This window comes from Ornithodoros turicata, unplaced genomic scaffold, assembly GCF_037126465.1.
Source record: "Ornithodoros turicata isolate Travis unplaced genomic scaffold, ASM3712646v1 Chromosome11, whole genome shotgun sequence".
Classification (NCBI taxonomy): domain Eukaryota; kingdom Metazoa; phylum Arthropoda; class Arachnida; order Ixodida; family Argasidae; genus Ornithodoros; species Ornithodoros turicata.
Window position 1 is genome coordinate 1,515,728 of NW_026999295.1, and position 20,102 is coordinate 1,535,829.

Sequence of the window (20,102 nt, forward strand, 5' to 3'; positions counted from 1 at the left end):
AGATGGTTCCAGCACTTCCAGCTGGAGCCTCACAGGTACCATTTTGTTCCCAGAATGGTCACTTGAGGCTCCAAGTTGGGCAGCTTCCCAGCTTTCCCCTTTGAGATTTCATCTTGTCCACACTCGCCATATATCCTTCTGGTTTTGTTTGGTCTATTACTCTGATCTATTTTAGCACATGCATGATCTCTTTTTATTGCTGTTTATCCAGGTGCGTGCGTCTGCGATCAAATATATGCTGTATCCCTGTAACTCCAATTCGAGCACATATTCTCATCTGAAGGTGCATATCATAACACATTAAGTACCAGAGAAAGGTAAAAAATACATCTCAACAACAACAAAAATTAAGCTAAATAACTAGAAGAAAGACAACGAAAAATAAAAGAAAAGGTAACTGCAGAGGCTGATGCAATGTGGAGACGCTACGGCGGCTACAAATTCAAACTTCAAACCGCGAGAGCCGAGAGGGAGAGGAGAGGGCGAGAGAGGCGAGAGTGGCAGGTGGCATGGCAGTTGGAGAGCTTGAACGCTTGAACGCGTCGCAGCAAGTTGGTTTGGTCTTCAGTTGCCGTCGCAAGGATGGTGTATCTCCTGTGCAGTATTTACGTGTGTTTTAGTGGGCTTTGTAAGACAATACGATGACAATGGTTCCTGTGCAACACATTGTCGATTTCCCGGAAGAGTTTTGACGCCAAGAAGACCTAAACGGCGTAGGGGCAAAACGCACTGTGAAACGCCAATCGGACTGCACGTCGCGAATGTTTGCAGGTATGAGTGATGACCGCGATGTTTTGATTGCTATTAAATACATGTTTCATTTTAGAAACTTAGGTGGAACTTGAAGAGAAACAGGATCAGAAGATTCCGAACGTACGGTGAAGAGGAAGGGGGTGTCGCGACCTGCATGGAAAACAGGAGTGTCATGTGTCATCTTCTCTAAGAAATTACAAGATGTGAGGTGGCCAACGAACGAAAACTCCCTCTAGTCCGTGAGTGCATCGCACAGTCAGGCATATGCTTTGTCAAGACACAGTGAGTGATCAGACTTATACTACGTGGTATGTACATGTAGAGATGTATTGATTATTTCTTTCTGCTCAGTGTATGCTTTTAGCAGAATAAACGGTATTTAATTCAGTAATATGTGCATTTCTACGCATTATTTTCACCCAGGCAAAAATCTGGACTGGTTCCAGAATGGTTCCATTTGAATCTGGACTGGTTCTATTTGAATGTGGATGGTTCCGGAATGGTTCCAGTTGAATCTTGGTGGTCCCAGCTGGATTCGCAAGTGGGGTGGCTGGTTCCACAATGGTGAAATCAATGGTACCACTCTGGCCTCAAACGGTTCCAGAACTTACAGTGGGAGCCCCACAGGTACCATTTTATTCCAACAATGGTCAATTGAACCACTTTAGATTCCAAGTTGGGCAGCTTCCCCCTTTGAGATCCGTTAGGGGAAGAAGAGTCCACTCTTGCCATATAGCCTTCTGTGTTTTTTTTTTTTTTGCTTTTTTAGTTATTATTTTGATGTATTTTAGCACACGTATGATCTATATTTCTGGATTTTTTATCCGTTTACGTCTTCGATAAAATATATGCTGTAACTTCAATTCGTGCTCATATTCTCATCTAAAGGCAAATGTCATAAAATGTACCAGCAAAATGCCAAAAGACACAATCCAAAGATGGCACACTCCGCCAAATAATTAGAAGAATTAAAAACAAAGAGGTAATTGCACGGGCTGGCCCAAAGCAGATGCAATAATTATGAGGGCGCTCCAGTGCGGCGGGAGGCTTTCAATTCAAATTCTAACGGCGGGCCGCGAGAGGCGAGAGGGAGCAGAGAGAGCGCAGGCGTCAGTTGGAACTTGGCGCGTCGTTGCGAGGTCGTTTTTTCTCTTCGGTTGCCGTGGCAGATATCGGGCATCTCCTGTGCACTATTTACGTGGTTTTAGTGCATTTTCTAAGACAACGTGATGACAATGAGTCATGTGAAACATATTGGCGATATCTCGGAGAAGTTTCGACGCTAGGAAGACACAGCATCCGCAGAAGTACCGGACGATGAAACGCCAAACGCACTGCACAGAATGCTTCTTCCGATGTTAAGAGGTATAAGTGCTTACCGTAGTGCTTCGATTACTACTGATTATGTGTTTTATTTCAGGAGCTAGAGGAACCTGAGAAACATGGTTAAGACGAGTATAAAGATTAGGATTGTTTGGTGGAGAGGAAAATGGTACATGCCGCGACCTACATGGACGGAGGTGTCATCTTCTCTGAGAAAATACAGGTGTGAGGTGGTCAACAAAACGCCATGTTCCCTGTTGTCCGTGAGTGCATCGCAAATTCAACACAAGCGCATGCCTCGTCTGAACGCAGTGAGTGATTACCCGTGTGCGACTTAGTACGTGAGAGATGTATCGATTATTTCTTTATCCTTAGTGTATGCTCATAGCAGAATAAACAATATTTACTTCAACAGTATGTGCATTTCTACGCATTACTTTCGGTCATGCATTTAGTGGTCCCATCTGCTAAGTGGTCGGATCCGAGACCACTTAGCAGAGGGGACCACTGGATAATTTCCATTGGTTCCACTCCAAGTGGTACCACCGTGAAACTGGTTCCACTTTTAACTGGTCCCAGCCATTGAATGGTTCCACATTCCAAGTGGTTCCTGTCCGATAATCCACTTCGAAGTGGTCCCGCTCCAGATTTTTGCCTGGGCAGTCATGCATTCAGTGACCCCAGCTGCTAAGTGGCCGGATCCCGGACCACTTAGCAGAGGGGACCACTGGATCAATTCCACTGGTTCCAGTTCAAGTGGGACCATCGTGAAGCTGGTTCCACTTTCAACTGGTCCCAGTCAGTAAGTGGGACACACTCAAAGTGGGACCTGTCCAATAAACCACTTTGAAGTGGTCCCACTCCAGAGTGGTCCCATTCTGAAGTGGTTTAACGAACTGGTCCCCCATGGGACCACTTGGCAAGTGGGACCAGAGTGGGACCATTACTAGGGTGGGACCAGAGTGGGACCATTACCAGAGTGGGACCAGTTCGTTAAACCATTTTGAAATGGTCCCATTCCAGATTTCTGCCTGGGATGCGCCGTGAAGTGGGAAGTGGGTCCCAGCACTTGCTTCAGCCATGACCTCCATATCTGAAATATGGCCTTGAGTGTTAACACTCAAAAGAATACGTTGTGGGCCTAGCGGGTAAAATAACAAACATAAAAATGACTATGCAAACAAATCTTCCCCTTTGCGGTCCCTGTTCCACTGGCACAGTTATTTTCCTGTCCACATTACGTTATAAACACTGGCAGCCACATCACACAAGATTCCTTTCACAGAACTCGGCAATTTTCGGGGCCCGTACGTAACCATTACTTTGTGGGACGTGCAAAAAGAATTGCAATTTTTTCGTGGCTTGACAAAACATACCAAATACAGTTGATCCCGTTGACGTGCTTGCTGCCGCCTGAAATAGAGCCAGAAATTAGCAACAAGGCTGCAGTAGAATACTGATGCACGGTGCTGTGTCTCGGACGTAGCCGAACACAGATTGCGATGTTTTCACATCCCTGAATGCTGCCATCAAGCTTACACTATGAACTGTAGAAACATCCACTAGCTGCAATAACATTAGAATACCGCTGTCATGTGGGCGTGTTACGTTACTCATAGCTCTAAGAATACAGGCGACCATTAGCACAGCAGCAACACACCAATTTTTTTTTCGAGAGTAAGCGTACTATTGCGTCAGGATGCTGCAATCATTGTAATAGTTTGTGTACATTAGTAGCCGGTGTGACTGTGACGTTACAATCGGCGGCGAGGCCAGGTGTTCGCGATGATCTTTACTGTGACAACTGATATTTTTCATCGCAGCGTAGCTGTGACTACGCAGGATTGTCACTTACCTCCGTTACTGGTTCCTGCCCCTGTTCCCGATCGAATATGGTAGGCACGGCGTCAATCTTCAACCGCTTTCGTTTCTGCCGTAGCCCGAGCCGAACTTGCAATACATCGTCATCAAAATAGGCGTCGTCGGCGAAATGACAGGAACAGACGCGTGAAACATTCAGTCCTTGGGCCACACTACAGTAGTGGCTGGCGATCGCTGCCTCCCACTTTCGTTTCGTCTCGCCATTGCGAGGTCGGTAAAATGTAAGCTCAGGATTCGCGTTATAAGTCTTTGTGCACCCGGGCACGTAGCACCGGTTTCCTGACTGTGACATCGCACGTCAACGGCGTGAAATCCTAGGGCACACGCTGTGGTTCAAAGTACTTCAAAGCAAATGCGACAAGACAACAAGAAAAAGGGTCAGACGCGCGCTCAGACACACACACCGAACTCGGCGAAAAGGAGCGCCTCCTTATGGTTGGTTTATCCCGGTGACGTCATCCAATGTCGGCGCCTTGCGGGGATTGCCGTGCGCGCCGGAAGCGCGAACATTTAAAAATCGTTTCTGAGTGAACCAAGTGGATTTGTGCGGAGAAAATTTGCCGGCGTACGTTTTGAACGACAGGGAACATGGCCATAAGAGTTCCTGAACACGCTTCCGGATGCGACTATCCCTTTAATTAGATAACGGTGAAATATAGCCAAGGGCAACTACTGGTCTTGTAGCAAGTAGATTTCCTTGTCCAACAGATGAATGGATTGTACGAATTGCCTTCCTGTCAATGGACAACTGACATTCTCCTCCTGTCTATACTGACATATGTTGATCTAAAAGCCGCTTTCCAGATGCCACAAAACACTTCTCGCCAGGTAGGTGCATTAATTCATCGAATGTGACTGAATGTGGCATTTACAGATCAGTTGCATTACCACTGAGGCAAGTTGAGTCTCAAATGCTGTCACTGCGGTGCTGTAAAAGACCTACAGCATATTCTTCGTCATTGACGACACTACCAACCTTTCCAAACTGCCCTTTTCGGATCTCTTAATGATCTCGACTAAGGCCGCCCTCTCTAAAAATTGATTGGCCCATGGCTAAACCGAGCCCACAAAGCTCTTCCTTCCCTCAAAGCTCTTTTGGCCTTTTTCGATTCCGTAGGATATTATTTCCTTCCTCACACCACCAGCAGCTATGGGGTACAGTATTGCCCCTGGCGATGAAACTCTCCGTTCATCTCAAAATAAAGTTGTTGTTGTTGTTGCTGGAACGATTAACTACGTTTCTTACAAAGTTACTAAACAGCATCTGTAACTACTGCAAGGTGATTTAAACTACTCTTGTAACTACATTTTCTGTGTAACATAGGAATGCTGGTATGTGGGTGAAGTGGCTAGTTTGCCACATCACCACAAATGGGAACACAAATGGTCGATAAATATGCTACCGAATCTGGTGCAAGCGGCCAAACCGTTGGAATGATCACAATTTTTAGTACCATGCAGAGGAAGCTACAGTAGAATCATCATCATTCACCATGTTTTCCCCTTCAAGCAATGGGATAGGGTAATGCCTCAACGCGTCGACACATCCCTCTACATCATCATTACTTATTTGTTGTTGTTGTACAGTAGAATCATGGGCGTTCCCAGGACTTTTTCTGGGGGGAGGGAGGGGGGGCAAAGTCCTTCAATTGGGCAGAGTGCAAACACCCGACCCTCCTACCGCAAATTTTTCTGGAGGCGGACGTTCCGCACTGTGTGGGTGTTCAGACGTACCTATCATAACATCTGAGAATAGTCATTACGACTTATGACTAAAGAGCGCACTATTTTCACAAGCGACCTTGGAGTTCGAAGGTGGCACGCCCCCCTCTCGGTACGCCCTTTAAACCTTTTGTACTGCTTTGTCTGGATTAGTTGTAATTATGCTGCAGCTACATAGGCAGTAGTTAAAATGCTACTACTATAGCCCATTATTGGCTGCCAAAACTTCATGCTAACACTCAGTTCTTTTTACAAACTTTGGTCGGTGATGTGTTGAATGTTTCGGTGACTTCCGTAGGCTCGATTTCACCAACTCTGGTTAATTGAACGAAGATCAAGGGTTGCCCATTCTTGAACTTAACACACACTTCTTTTTTTACAACCGTTATGAGTTAAGTGTTAGATTCAAGTTTAGTGACCGTTGATCGCAGTTCAGATGTTAACAGGTTGGTGAAACTGCTTTTGTACTCTGGTGTTGTGCAATGGTTTTTCAAGGGATTCAAACTGCAAAAAGGCTAATAATACAAAGTTTATTTCCATAATTATTTATACATATCTTCATACATGTCCTGGACAGTACGTAAAAAAACTTAATAAAATATAAAAGTCAGTAAGGTAACGTTCTGATCCGATGTAGAAGCTGAAGACTATCAAGAGCCCTCAGCGTGCTGTTTAGTGATAAACCTAATGGCCTTCGATTGAACCATTTCGAGGGCTCGAACATCTCTGTCTGCATAGGGTCCCAAACCGCTTGCAAGGCACGCTGTACAAGGCTTTTGTATGCCAGCAGTTTAGTGTGTGCTAAAGGTAGTTTTCGTGTGCACTTCAAGAAGACAATTTTTTTCAAAGCTTTAGAAGACACGTAACGAATGTGTGATTTCCACTAAAGATGGGAAGAGAGATGCACACCTAAATACCTGAAACCCTCAGCTCAATTAATTATAGTAGAATCAAAATTACAAGGGAAAATATTGAGGTTCTTCTTGTTCGCAAAAGATATCGTTGCACACTCTGCAAAATTTATCTGTTGTTGTCATGGCCTACATCAATCATTAAACACTACAAACGACTCACAGATCAGACGCTTTTACTTCGTTGATCTTTTCGTCTAGATGAAGTACATACAACGGGCCACGTCGACAACCGCCGACGGTAACGGCGGTTTATAGAAACATCCAGATTACATGCCTAAACAGCGATGCTGGGTTGCCATGAAAATGAATATATTTTATTATTAATTATATTTTTCCAATGGCTTCACTTAACAATTTTGAAATATTACATTGGCGTGTATGGCAAAGTTACTCACAGATCAGACACTTTTACTTGCTTTAGCTTCTCGTCTAGATAAAGTGCATAGAACGATAAAGATAGTCGATAAAGTGCCACGATAACGATCGTCTAGATAAAGTGCCACGTCGACAACCACCGACCGTAACGGCGGTCAATAGAAATATCCAGATTACATGCCTAGACAGCGTTGCAGGGTTGCCATGAAAACGAATATATATTTTTCCAGTGGCTTCACATAACGCTTTTGGAATATTACATTGGTATCTATAGCACAGTTGCTCATAGATGACACTTTTACTTACTTTAGCTTCTTGTCTAGATGAAGTGCCTACATCGTGCAACGTTGACAACTGCCGACGGGAACGGTGGTCTATAGAAACATCCAGATTACATGCCTAAACAGCGCTGCAGGGTTGCCATTAAAACGAATATATATTTTTCCACTGGTTATACACGTGCTCCAAACATGTATGACAACATGTCTTCAAACATGTATGGAGCATGTATAATGCTCGGTCACACTGGTTATACAATTCTTGTTTGACAACATCGTTTGGTCCAAACGCGTGTATGATTATACATAGTCTCGAACATATGTTGTTTAAACATCGGTCACACTGGTTATATAACTTGACTGGAGGAACAGTGGGAGTGGCTTAAACCGTGATGTCTGGCACACGTCAGTGTCGCAGTAACCAACGGAGGAGTTTATATAGCTTCCATTCGCGGACATCGCTATTCAAAATGTACGAAGACAACGAAGACGGGTCTGCACTTGCTGATTTTCGATTGTTTCATGCTCCATGTGCGCAGGCATAGCCTCCTATATTTGAGAATGCCTGTTCAACGGCGCCGAGATCAAAGAGCACCGCCCGTCCAAATCGTTTCCGGCGCCCACCGCAAGAGGCGCTGCCTTCCTAGGATACTGCGCTGCGATTGCCATGCTTTTCTATGAGTAAAGTTGCATCGCGAAACTAATCTTATGTGGCATATTCTGGACATTTTAATCCTGGAACGCAACCTAGAGCTTATGATAATTCGTTGAGAAGTTTATAATAGAGAAAAATGCGTGCTACGTTATTTTCGGGAGTGTTTAGTGATGAAACGCGCAAACGTCGGAGCCGCAAAAAATATGCGTTTTCCAGCAGTAACATGTTTTTAAGTCGAATTGTAGCAGACGTTATGAAGCAGAGAAGTTATGTGAACATGTTATATTGTGACTAGGGAGTGAAAAGGGCTGATGATGACGGTTTTTAGTATAGATGCCCCAAGACCTGAGCGAGCTTCACCAGTGCACAGATCATCATAGTACAGCCGTGTAAATTATACGCACGAATGTGCGACGCAAATATGACAGTAAAAATACCAAGAAACAAAGCGCAAACAAATTATTTATTCGGGTACATATATTCGGGTTATACTCTGCCACATTTGCTATCGCATTTCTTTATAGTTTTAGTGCCTCCCGTGAGAGTGGCTTGGAGGTGAAAATTTTTGCCATGTCATACTTGTCTGTGACTCCTAGAGCAAAATTTGTAAACAGTGGGCGGAAAAACTTGGTCAGTAACACTTCCAGAAACTGCCGGTGATGTCCAGGAACCGAGCATTTTAATATTTGCCGCTCGCTTAATATTGCAGTAGCGTGCTCCACAGCTGCTTTAAGGGGATGTTTCAAGTTCCTCCTCTTTGCTAGCATCACTTGAATGTAGATTTTCAAGCAATGCAGCACCACAAGTAGCTGTTGAGACGGATAGAAGAGTCCACCTCTATCTTGATGTTTAATGAGCGCGTCAGACGGGGCCAATGAGTCAGGCTTTTGCACGAGTCCAGTACACTGCTCACAAGCAATGCTTTCGCTAATAACCGTGGCCAAGTAGCCACCCACCATGGCTAGCGCTGCAACTTCAGGAGTAGGAGCCAGCGCCTCTGTTCGTTCGAGGTGGTAAATCAGTGCTCTAGTTGCATCGGTAGGGAACTGTTCTACATCCACCCTGTCTGTGGCTTGTACCTTTGACATTGGCACGCCTCCCGAGGAGCAAGGATGGTTCTCCTCAGCAACTACATTGCTGTCCCGTGATGTAGAGGCAATACCCGTCTTCAAAGTCTTTTCGATGCCAGAAAGCACAGCCCGGACATCTGTTTGGTCATTACTCCCAGCTGTCTTTCTCGACCACCCGAAGAAAGACTCAGTAGGGTCAGACGACATCTTTCTGGTCAATACAAAGCCGAAATTCATAACCCGAAGCAAGTACCTCGTGCAGTCCACATTGGAACGTGTTATAAGCAGAAGCCCATTAAAAGTCTCCTTTGTGAGAAAGTTTTTTATATGGCACTGGCTCTTGAGCTCGCCCAAGTACTCCAGGAAAGTACTTTCAAGCCACTCCAGTCGCTCGTCTGTTTCACAAAAGTACTGCTTAGTGTCAGCGTAGTTCTGGTGGATATGCTGAGTGCAATTGCTGACATCCATCAGCACAAACCACCGATGCATAGTATCCATGAACTCTACCGTTTCTCCGACTTGCGAGAAGCTCGCATCGCAGGTGTGGCCGGCTTGCTGCTCCAGCAGTTTGAGTGCCGCTGGCACAGGGGGCGATAACACCTGCACTGCCCTCATCACGTTCATTTTCTCCAGATTAGTGGGGAAAACGTGCTTCCTAGTCAGGAACCTCACGGGCTTCACAATGCTGCCTTGCTGCATTTTGTACAGCTTCGTGAGGTGATCTGCCGTAATAGAGCCGTTTTTGCCAAGATCCCGGTGGAGAAACTGTGACCGCACGTTCTTTATTAGATGGCATTGGTCAAATGCCAGAAAGAGTTTGCGGTCAGGGTCTTCAGGATGTGGTATGTGGTGTCTGATAGTTCCGTTACACAGTAGTTGGAACGCCATGACGTTGATTTTATTATTATCGGTCACGACTCGTACCACAAGAAAGCCAAGTGCTTCGACTTCCCTCAAGAAATGGCGCAAAAGAGTGTGAAGGTCTTGACCACCACAGTTCTTTGTGAAGAAGTAGGCTACGGGTATTCTGAAGCGGGATGAGAGCCCACTGAGGACGAAGCACAGGCGCGAATTAGCGAGAACAGGGTCTCCTGTGCGTTCCGTGGGAAGGACTCCTCCATAGTCGACTTCGCCGACGAAAGCGTCTCTCTGTTTTATATACTGAAGCCACAGTTTCACTCTCAGTCGTCAATGATTAAAGAGCAAGTCCTTGCCTGCGGAGAAGTGTGGACGGTAAGCTCAGCAGAGAGTCTTTCCTTCACGAGTTCTGTCACACCAGAGTCTCCACGGGAAGACCCAAGAAATCGCTCTAGCGTGCTTCGGATAGGCAAGCTCAGTAACGCTTCCTTTCGAATGTGTTCGTAAGCCTTGGACGAAATGTTTCTCAGCGCAACTGCATGACGTACCGTCAGTTCGGACCAGACCGGCTTTTTTCTCCCGAAGTTCTTTACTTGTTCCAGTAAAATTGAAGCTGCAAGATCTTTTTCGTGTGCCTTTTCGACGACATGTGTAAAGGCAGAGACGTCAGAGTCTTTTTTCACGGAGTCCAGCTCTTCCTTCAGGCTGCTTACATCCAGCTTGAGTGCTTGAATCTGGGCACGGAGTTCACGCTCTTTGCGCTTCCACTTTCGTTTCTCGATTATTGCAACCGATGAGATACCCGACAACCGATAGATGGACGCCCCGGTGTACCTTCACCCAGGAAGGCGCTGCTTGGTACGTGCTACTGCATGAGGGTCGTGTTACCTCATTTGTTCCTTCCCCGGCGTTGTCACTGACACATAGGTCGTCGTGAGCGGGCTCAAAGGATTCCTTTGGGCTGCCGGAAAGTGCTCGCCGTTTTCCTGCTGATGTCGATTCTGGAATGCTTCCTTTGCGCTTCCTTGACACCGCGTCCCCTCTCTTGGGCTTCGTCGAAGGCTGCAGGTACACAGGGTATTCCTCGAACACACTGGGCACAGCACCTTTCTTCAACCTTCGTGTTTTGCATCCTTCCTTGAAGTCGGAAGGAAGGAAGTGCCGACTACAGACACTGGAGTAGCAGGATGTCGTATTGGGAGTCCAATCGTCTCTTGATATCACCTTTAGCCACTTCTCGCGCAGCTCTGCATCACTTGGGATTTCATGAAATGAGACTCCTGGCAGTCGTTTTTTACCTGATGAGTTGCAGCGAGGCACGCAGCAGTAAGCCATGACATGGAGAAACGAGCATACCGCACCGACTAATGCAACGCGTTCCGCCAGCAAGTAGACGCTACCCGAGCGTCTCGGCGTCGCGATCGCCGGCATTGGGAAATCTTACGTCCCATAAACAACGGTATTTAAGCGGTGGTGTGATGTTTTTAGGGTGATGGACGTGCTATTCATCGATGTAAAGCTATTGCTTGAGTTGAGTTATCAGTATTTTTTTTGCTAGAAAATTCAGTTCAACCTGTAACTTCGTTTTGATCGTGTCCGTCAGATTTGCTTATCTCGTGATATCGAGTACATTAAAAACTTAATCGGAACGCAAAATAGAAAAATCGACAAATATAATGGAAAGCGGAATAGGGACAAACAGACGGAAGACTACGCCCTCTCTTACCAAAGTGTTGTTTTGGCTTATAACGATTTTTAGATATACGCATCCCACGACTATAGAGCCTGGTTTTTAACTGTTCATCTTACACGTATTAACAAGTTCGTCATCCCTCGTGCGCAGGCTTCATGCGCCACAGTAATTACCTTGTATAGACGCACAAAATACAGCAAAATACGAACAATGTGATTGGTTTCCGAATGACTACCTCATCAAGACATCACTTCGTCGCGTTAAATCAGGCTTGTCATCGAGATCGACAATGAGCTGCTCAGGATAGGATAGGATTGGAAAGACGATGTCGTCAGGGAAATGGGGGAGGCTCTATTATAGTACTTCAACGTATATTTTTACTAATACTTACGCCTTACCTTTCTGTTTGAAATATTGGCGCATTATCGGTAGTTATGTCTTACTGACGGTAGCTCATACTCGCACGGCATTTTTGTTTCCTAATTGCTTTCAATGTATTACTTTCTTGGTGATGCTTTGTATGCCGGAAGTATTTTAAACAAAAATAAATAAATAATCTCGGGGTGGTGGAAAGCAAAAAGTACAAAAAGTACAAGAATAAAATAAAACCGTTTGCAATGCATGTATGTGTGCTGTGACGCGTGGCCAAGAAAGCTTGGCCACGAACAGGTGCGCTGTCATTCGTACGTCGCACATATACTCTGACAGAGAAGTGCATTTGCATGGTGAAGCCGTTCTCATTAAGGTAAGTCTTGTGAAAGGAAGTAGTTGATTTAGGCGATTTAAAATAATCTAGCCAAATAGTTGTGGGGGATGAGCAACCGCGGTATTTTGATCACCCGTTTTTTCTTACTCTGCCCCCACCTTTTTTTTTGTCCGGTGCACAATAACAGTACTTCGACGTAGCGGAAGATGCTGGTACAAGCGGTCACGACAGCAAGCAGGTTGTTTCTTTGAAATAATCAGCTTTGCTATATTTCTTGAAAGAAAAAAAAAATCAAGCGAAGTTACAACATCCTTTCGTAATTCCTGTTGTAGTTCGTTACAATAATGTGTACACATGTACGCATGCAACAACAGCTGTCAAACATGTAGGCCATGAATTTGCGCATACAGTAGAACGCAAGACGCAACTGCTATTTTACATAATGTGATGGAAAATACAGATATGACACAATAAGAGCGCCGAAAGCTTTGGGTTCATCACTTTTCAATTAGCTTTTGCTCTGCTCAGAATCAATATCCTGAGCAGTCCACTTCAATATGGAGCAATCTATTAATATTAATTGATTTCCTAATCATCCATCCCAGTAGTGGCAGACGTCAACGCATATTACTACCAATTGCGCGAGCGCTCCATAGCATTTGCATTGAGAGGAACCCTAGGATGCGAGCGCCCCAAGCGGCGCGGTGCAGAGGAGGATAGGGGAGGAGGTTGAACGGGTGCTCCGGGCCGAATGAGCAGGCATTCTCAAATATAGGAGGCTATGGCGCAGGCAAAGAAGTCGCCATTTTGAACGTACGTGCAACACAATGTCGCGAACACTGACTTACAACTTACTCGTGTAAAATAACTCACGCGCATCACGATGTCGTTGACACTGACTCGCGCGAACGAAAACTGTCGAGGCGAATACACCCGTTTATCCAACTTGTCCGTCACCGTTTTTCGGCAGTGCCCAAATACATCGTCTTGTGTTTGGCAACATGTTGTCAAACATAGTCAGAGCGCTTGCTTGTATGACGGCACAGTCACACTCGTTATACACACATGTTTTAAAACATGTTTTGCCGGTGTATAAGCAGTGTGACCAGCACTGTATGATCATACATGTTTAAGGGATGTTTCTTATACACGTTCGTCATACATGTATGACGGAATGTTCGTGTATAATGTATAATGTATAACCAGTGTGACTCCGGCCTTAGCTTCTCCTCTAGACAAAGTGCATATAACGTGCCACATCGAAAAAAGCCGACGGTAAAGGGGGTCGATAGAAGCATCCAGATTACATGCCTAAACAGGGTTGCAGGGTTGCCATTAAAACGAATATATATTTTTCCAGTGGCTTCACATAACGCTTTTGGAATACGACATTGGCATGCATAGCAAAGTTGCTCATAGATTAGACACTTTTACTTGCTTTAGCTTCTCCTCTAGACGAAGTGCATACAACGTGCCACATCGAAAAAAGCCGACGGTAACGGGGGTCGATAGAAGCATCCAGATTACATGCCTAAACAGGGTTGCAGGGTTGCCATTAAAACGAATATATATTTTTCCAGTGGCTTCACATAACGCTTTTGGAATACGACATTGGCATGCATAGCAAAGTTGCTCATAGATTAGGCACTTTTACTTTCTTTAGCTTCTCCTCTAGACGAAGTGCATACAACGTGCCACATCGAAAAAAGCCGACGGTAACGGGGGTCGATAGAAGCATCCAGATTACATGCCTAAACAGGGTTGCAGGGTTGCCATTAAAACGAATATATATTTTTCCAGTGGCTTCACATAACGCTTTTGGAATACGACAATGGCATGCATAGCAAAGTTGCTCATAGATTAGACACTTTTACCCTCTTTAGCTTCTCCTCTAAACGAAGTGCATACAACGAGCCACATCGAAAAAAGCCGACGGTAACAGGGGTCGATAGAAGCATCCAGATTACATGCCTAAACAGGGTTGCAGGGTTGCCATTAAAACGAACATATATTTTTGCAGTGGCTTCACATAACGCTTTTGGAATACGACATTGGCATGCATAGCAAAGTTGCTCATAGATTAGACACTTTTACTCTCTTTAGCTTTTCCTCTAGACGAAGTGCATACAACGTGCAACATCGAAAAAAGCCGACGGTAACGGGGGTCGATAGAAGCATCCAGATTACATGCCTAAACAGGGTTGCAGGGTTGCCATTAAAACGAATATATATTTTTCCAGTGGCTTCACATAACGCTTTTCGAATACGACATTGGCATGCATAGCAATGTTGCTCATAGATTAGACACTTTTACTTTCTTTAGCTTCTCCTCTAGACGAAGTGCATACAAAGTGCCACATCGAAAAAAGCCGACGGTAATGGGGGTCGATAGAAGCATCCAGATTACATGCCTAAACAGGGTTGCAGGGTTGCCATTAAAACGAATATATATTTTTCCAGTGGCTTCACATAACGCTTTTCGAATACGACATTGGCATGCATAGCAAAGTTGCTCATAGATTAGACACTTTTACTTTCTTTAGCTTCTCCTCTAGACGAAGTGCATACAAAGTGCCACATCGAAAAAAGCCGACGGTAATGGGGGTCGATAGAAGCATCCAGATTACATGCCTAAACAGGGTTGCAGGGTGTCCATTAAAACGAATATATATTTTTCCAGTGGCTTCACATAACGCTTTTGAAATACGACATTGGCATGCATGGCAAAGTTGCTCATAGATTAGACACTTTTACTTTCTTTAGGTTCTCCTCTAGACGAAGTGCATACAACGTGCCACATCGAAAAAAGCCGACGGTAACGGGGGTCGATAGAAGCATCCAGATTACATGCCTAAACAGGGTTGCAGGGTTGCCATTAAAACGAATATATATTTTTCCAGTGGCTTCAGATAACGCTTTTTGAATACGACATTGGCATGCATAGCAAAGTTGCTCATAGATTAGACACTTTTACTTTCTTTAGCTTCTCCTCTAGACGAAGTGCATACAACGTGCCACATCGTAAAAAGCCGACGGTAACGGGGGTCGATAGAAGCATCCAGATTACATGCCTAAACAGGGTTGCAGGGTTGCCATTAAAACGAATATATATTTTTCCAGTGGCTTCACATAACGCTTTTGGAATACGACATTGGCATGCATAGCAAAGTTGCTCATAGATTAGACACTTTTACTTACTTTAGCTTCTCCTCTAGACGAAGTGCATACAAAGTGCCACATCGAAAAAAGCCGACGGTAACGGGGGTCGATAGAAGCATCCAGATTACATGCCTAAACAGGGTTGCAGGGTGTCCATTAAAACGAATATATATTTTTCCAGTGGCTTCACATAACGCTTTTGGAATACGACATTGGCATGCATAGCAAAGTTGCTCATAGATTAGACACTTTTACTTACTTTAGCTTCTCCTCTAGACGAAGTGCATACAACGTGCCACATCGAAAAAAGCCGACGGTAACGGGGGTCGATAGAAGCATCCAGATTACATGCCTAAACAGGGTTGCAGGGTTGCCATTAAAACGAATATATATTTTTCCAGTGGCTTCAGATAACGCTTTTTGAATACGACATTGGCATGCATAGCAAAGTTGCTCATAGATTAGACACTTTTACTTTCTTTAGGTTCTCCTCTAGACGAAGTGCATACAACGTGCCACATCGTAAAAAGCCGACGGTAACGGGGGTCGATAGAAGCATCCAGATTACATGCCTAAACAGGGTTGCAGGGTTCCCATTAAAACGAATATATATTTTTCCAGTGGCTTCAGATAACGCTTTTTGAATACGACATTGGCATGCATAGCAAAGTTGCTCATAGATTAGACACTTTTACTTTCTTTAGCTTCTCCTCTAGACGAAGTGCATACAACGTGCCACATCGTAAAAAGCCGACGGTAACGGGGGTCGATAGAAGCATCCAGATTACATGCCTAAACAGGGTTGCAGGGTTGCCATTAAAACGAATATATATTTTTCCAGTGGCTTCACATAACGCTTTTCGAATACGACATTGGCATGCATAGCAATGTTGCTCATAGATTAAACACTTTTACTTTCTTTAGGTTCTCCTCTAGACGAAGTGCATACAAAGTGCCACATCGAAAAAAGCCGACGGTAATGGGGGTCGATAGAAGCATCCAGATTACATGCCTAAACAGGGTTGCAGGGTGTCCATTAAAACGAATATATATTTTTCCAGTGGCTTCAGATAACGCTTTTTGAATACGACATTGGCATGCATAGCAAAGTTGCTCATAGATTAGACACTTTTACTTTCTTTAGCTTCTCCTCTAGACGAAGTGCATACAACGTGCCACATCGTAAAAAGCCGACGGTAACGGGGGTCGATAGAAGCATCCAGATTACATGCCTAAACAGGGTTGCAGGGTTGCCATTAAAACGAATATATATTTTTCCAGTGGCTTCACATAACGCTTTTCGAATACGACATTGGCATGCATAGCAATGTTGCTCATAGATTAAACACTTTTACTTTCTTTAGGTTCTCCTCTAGACGAAGTGCATACAAAGTGCCACATCGAAAAAAGCCGACGGTAACGGGGGTCGATAGAAGCATCCAGATTACATGCCTAAACAGGGTTGCAGGGTGTCCATTAAAACGAATATATATTTTTCCAGTGGCTTCACATAACGCTTTTGGAATACGACATTGGCATGCATAGCAAAGTTGCTCATAGATTAGACACTTTTACTTACTTTAGCTTCTCCTCTAGACGAAGTGCATACAACGTGCCACATCGAAAAAAGCCGACGGTAACGGGGGTCGATAGAAGCATCCAGATTACATGCCTAAACAGGGTTGCAGGGTTGCCATTAAAACGAATATATATTTTTCCAGTGGCTTCAGATAACGCTTTTTGAATACGACATTGGCATGCATAGCAAAGTTGCTCATAGATTAGACACTTTTACTTTCTTTAGCTTCTCCTCTAGACGAAGTGCATACAACGTGCCACATCGTAAAAAGCCGACGGTAACGGGGGTCGATAGAAGCATCCAGATTACATGCCTAAACAGGGTTGCAGGGTTGCCATTAAAACGAATATATATTTTTCCAGTGGCTTCACATAACGCTTTTCGAATACGACATTGGCATGCATAGCAATGTTGCTCATAGATTAAACACTTTTACTTTCTTTAGGTTCTCCTCTAGACGAAGTGCATACAAAGTGCCACATCGAAAAAAGCCGACGGTAACGGGGGTCGATAGAAGCATCCAGATTACATGCCTAAACAGGGTTGCAGGGTGTCCATTAAAACGAATATATATTTTTCCAGTGGCTTCACATAACGCTTTTGGAATACGACATTGGCATGCATAGCAAAGTTGCTCATAGATTAGACACTTTTACTTACTTTAGCTTCTCCTCTAGACGAAGTGCATACAACGTGCCACATCGAAAAAAGCCGACGGTAACGGGGGTCGATAGAAGCATCCAGATTACATGCCTAAACAGGGTTGCAGGGTTGCCATTAAAACGAATATATATTTTTCCAGTGGCTTCAGATAACGCTTTTTGAATACGACATTGGCATGCATAGCAAAGTTGCTCATAGATTAGACACTTTTACTTTCTTTAGCTTCTCCTCTAGACGAAGTGCATACAAAGTGCCACATCGAAAAAAGCCGACGGTAATGGGGGTCGATAGAAGCATCCAGATTACATGCCTAAACAGGGTTGCAGGGTGTCCATTAAAACGAATATATATTTTTCCAGTGGCTTCACATAACGCTTTTGGAATACGACATTGGCATGCATAGCAAAGTTGCTCATAGATTAGACACTTTTACTTTCTTTAGCTTCTCCTCTAGACGAAGTGCATACAACGTGCCACATCGAAAAAAGCCGACGGTAACGGGGGCCGATAGAAGCATCCAGATTACATGCCTAAACAGGGTTGCAGGGTTGCCATTAAAACGAATATATATTTTTCCAGTGGCTTCAGATAACGCTTTTTGAATACGACATTGGCATGCATAGCAAAGTTGCTCATAGATTAGACACTTTTACTTTCTTTAGCTTCTCCTCTAGACGAAGTGCATACAACGTGCCACATCGAAAAAAGCCGACGGTAACGGGGGTCGATAGAAGCATCCAGATTACATGCCTAAACAGGGTTGCAGGGTTGCCATTAAAACGAATATATATTTTTCCAGTGGCTTCACATAACGCTTTTGGAATACGACATTGGCATGCATAGCAAAGTTGCTCATAGATTAGACACTTTTACTTACTTTAGCTTCTCCTCTAGACGAAGTGCATACAAAGTGCCACATCGAAAAAAGCCGACGGTAACGGGGGTCGATAGAAGCATCCAGATTACATGCCTAAACAGGGTTGCAGGGTGTCCATTAAAACGAATATATATTTTTCCAGTGGCTTCACATAACGCTTTTGGAATACGACATTGGCATGCATAGCAAAGTTGCTCATAGATTAGACACTTTTACTTACTTTAGCTTCTCCTCTAGACGAAGTGCATACAACGTGCCACATCGAAAAAAGCCGACGGTAACGGGGGTCGATAGAAGCATCCAGATTACATGCCTAAACAGGGTTGCAGGGTTGCCATTAAAACGAATATATATTTTTCCAGTGGCTTCAGATAACGCTTTTTGAATACGACATTGGCATGCATAGCAAAGTTGCTCATAGATTAGACACTTTTACTTTCTTTAGGTTCTCCTCTAGACGAAGTGCATACAACGTGCCACATCGTAAAAAGCCGACGGTAACGGGGGTCGATAGAAGCATCCAGATTACATGCCTAAACAGGGTTGCAGGGTTCCCATTAAAACGAATATATATTTTTCCAGTGGCTTCAGATAACGCTTTTTGAATACGACATTGGCATGCATAGCAAAGTTGCTCATAGATTAGACACTTTTACTTTCTTTAGCTTCTCCTCTAGACGAAGTGCATACAACGTGCCACATCGTAAAAAGCCGACGGTAACGGGGGTCGATAGAAGCATCCAGATTACATGCCTAAACAGGGTTGCAGGGTTGCCATTAAAACGAATATATATTTTTCCAGTGGCTTCACATAACGCTTTTCGAATACGACATTGGCATGCATAGCAATGTTGCTCATAGATTAAACACTTTTACTTTCTTTAGGTTCTCCTCTAGACGAAGTGCATACAAAGTGCCACATCGAAAAAAGCCGACGGTAATGGGGGTCGATAGAAACATCCAGATTACATGCCTAAACAGGGTTGCAGGGTGTCCATTAAAACGAATATATATTTTTCCAGTGGCTTCACATAACGCTTTTGGAATACGACATTGGCATGCATAGCAAAGTTGCTCATAGATTAGACACTTTTACTTTCTTTAGCTTCTCCTCTAGACGAAGTGCATACAACGTGCCACATCGAAAAAAGCCGACGGTAACGGGGGCCGATAGAAGCATCCAGATTACATGCCTAAACAGGGTTGCAGGGTTGCCATTAAAACGAATATATATTTTTCCAGTGGCTTCAGATAACGCTTTTTGAATACGACATTGGCATGCATAGCAAAGTTGCTCATAGATTAGACACTTTTACTTTCTTTAGCTTCTCCTCTAGACGAAGTGCATACAACGTGCCACATCGAAAAAAGCCGACGGTAACGGGGGTCGATAGAAGCATCCAGATTACATGCCTAAACAGGGTTGCAGGGTGTCCATTAAAACGAATATATATTTTTCCAGTGGCTTCACATAAGGCTTTTGGAATACAACATTGGCATGCATAGCAAAGCTGCTCATAGATTAGACACTTTTACTTTCTTTAGCTTCTTCTCTAGACGAAGTGCATACAACGTGCCACATCGTAAAAAGCCGAC

The 20,102-nt window shown here is 44.2% G+C and overlaps 1 protein-coding gene across 1 annotated transcript; it reads right to left on the reverse strand.

The window, feature by feature from the left end:
- Positions 1 to 8,419: 8,419 nt before the first annotated feature.
- LOC135371410 (uncharacterized) lies at positions 8,420 to 9,670 on the reverse strand. Its single transcript, XM_064605475.1, has one exon. The coding sequence runs from the start codon at positions 9,668 to 9,670 to the stop codon at positions 8,420 to 8,422; it is 1,251 nt and encodes a 416-aa protein (XP_064461545.1).
- Positions 9,671 to 20,102: the final 10,432 nt, after the last annotated feature.

Bases quoted from the DNA above. Each gene is read 5' to 3' on its own strand.
- LOC135371410 (XM_064605475.1), bottom strand. From the start codon at position 9,670: ATGCAGCAAGGCAGCATTGTGAAGCCCGTGAGGTTCCTGACTAGGAAG.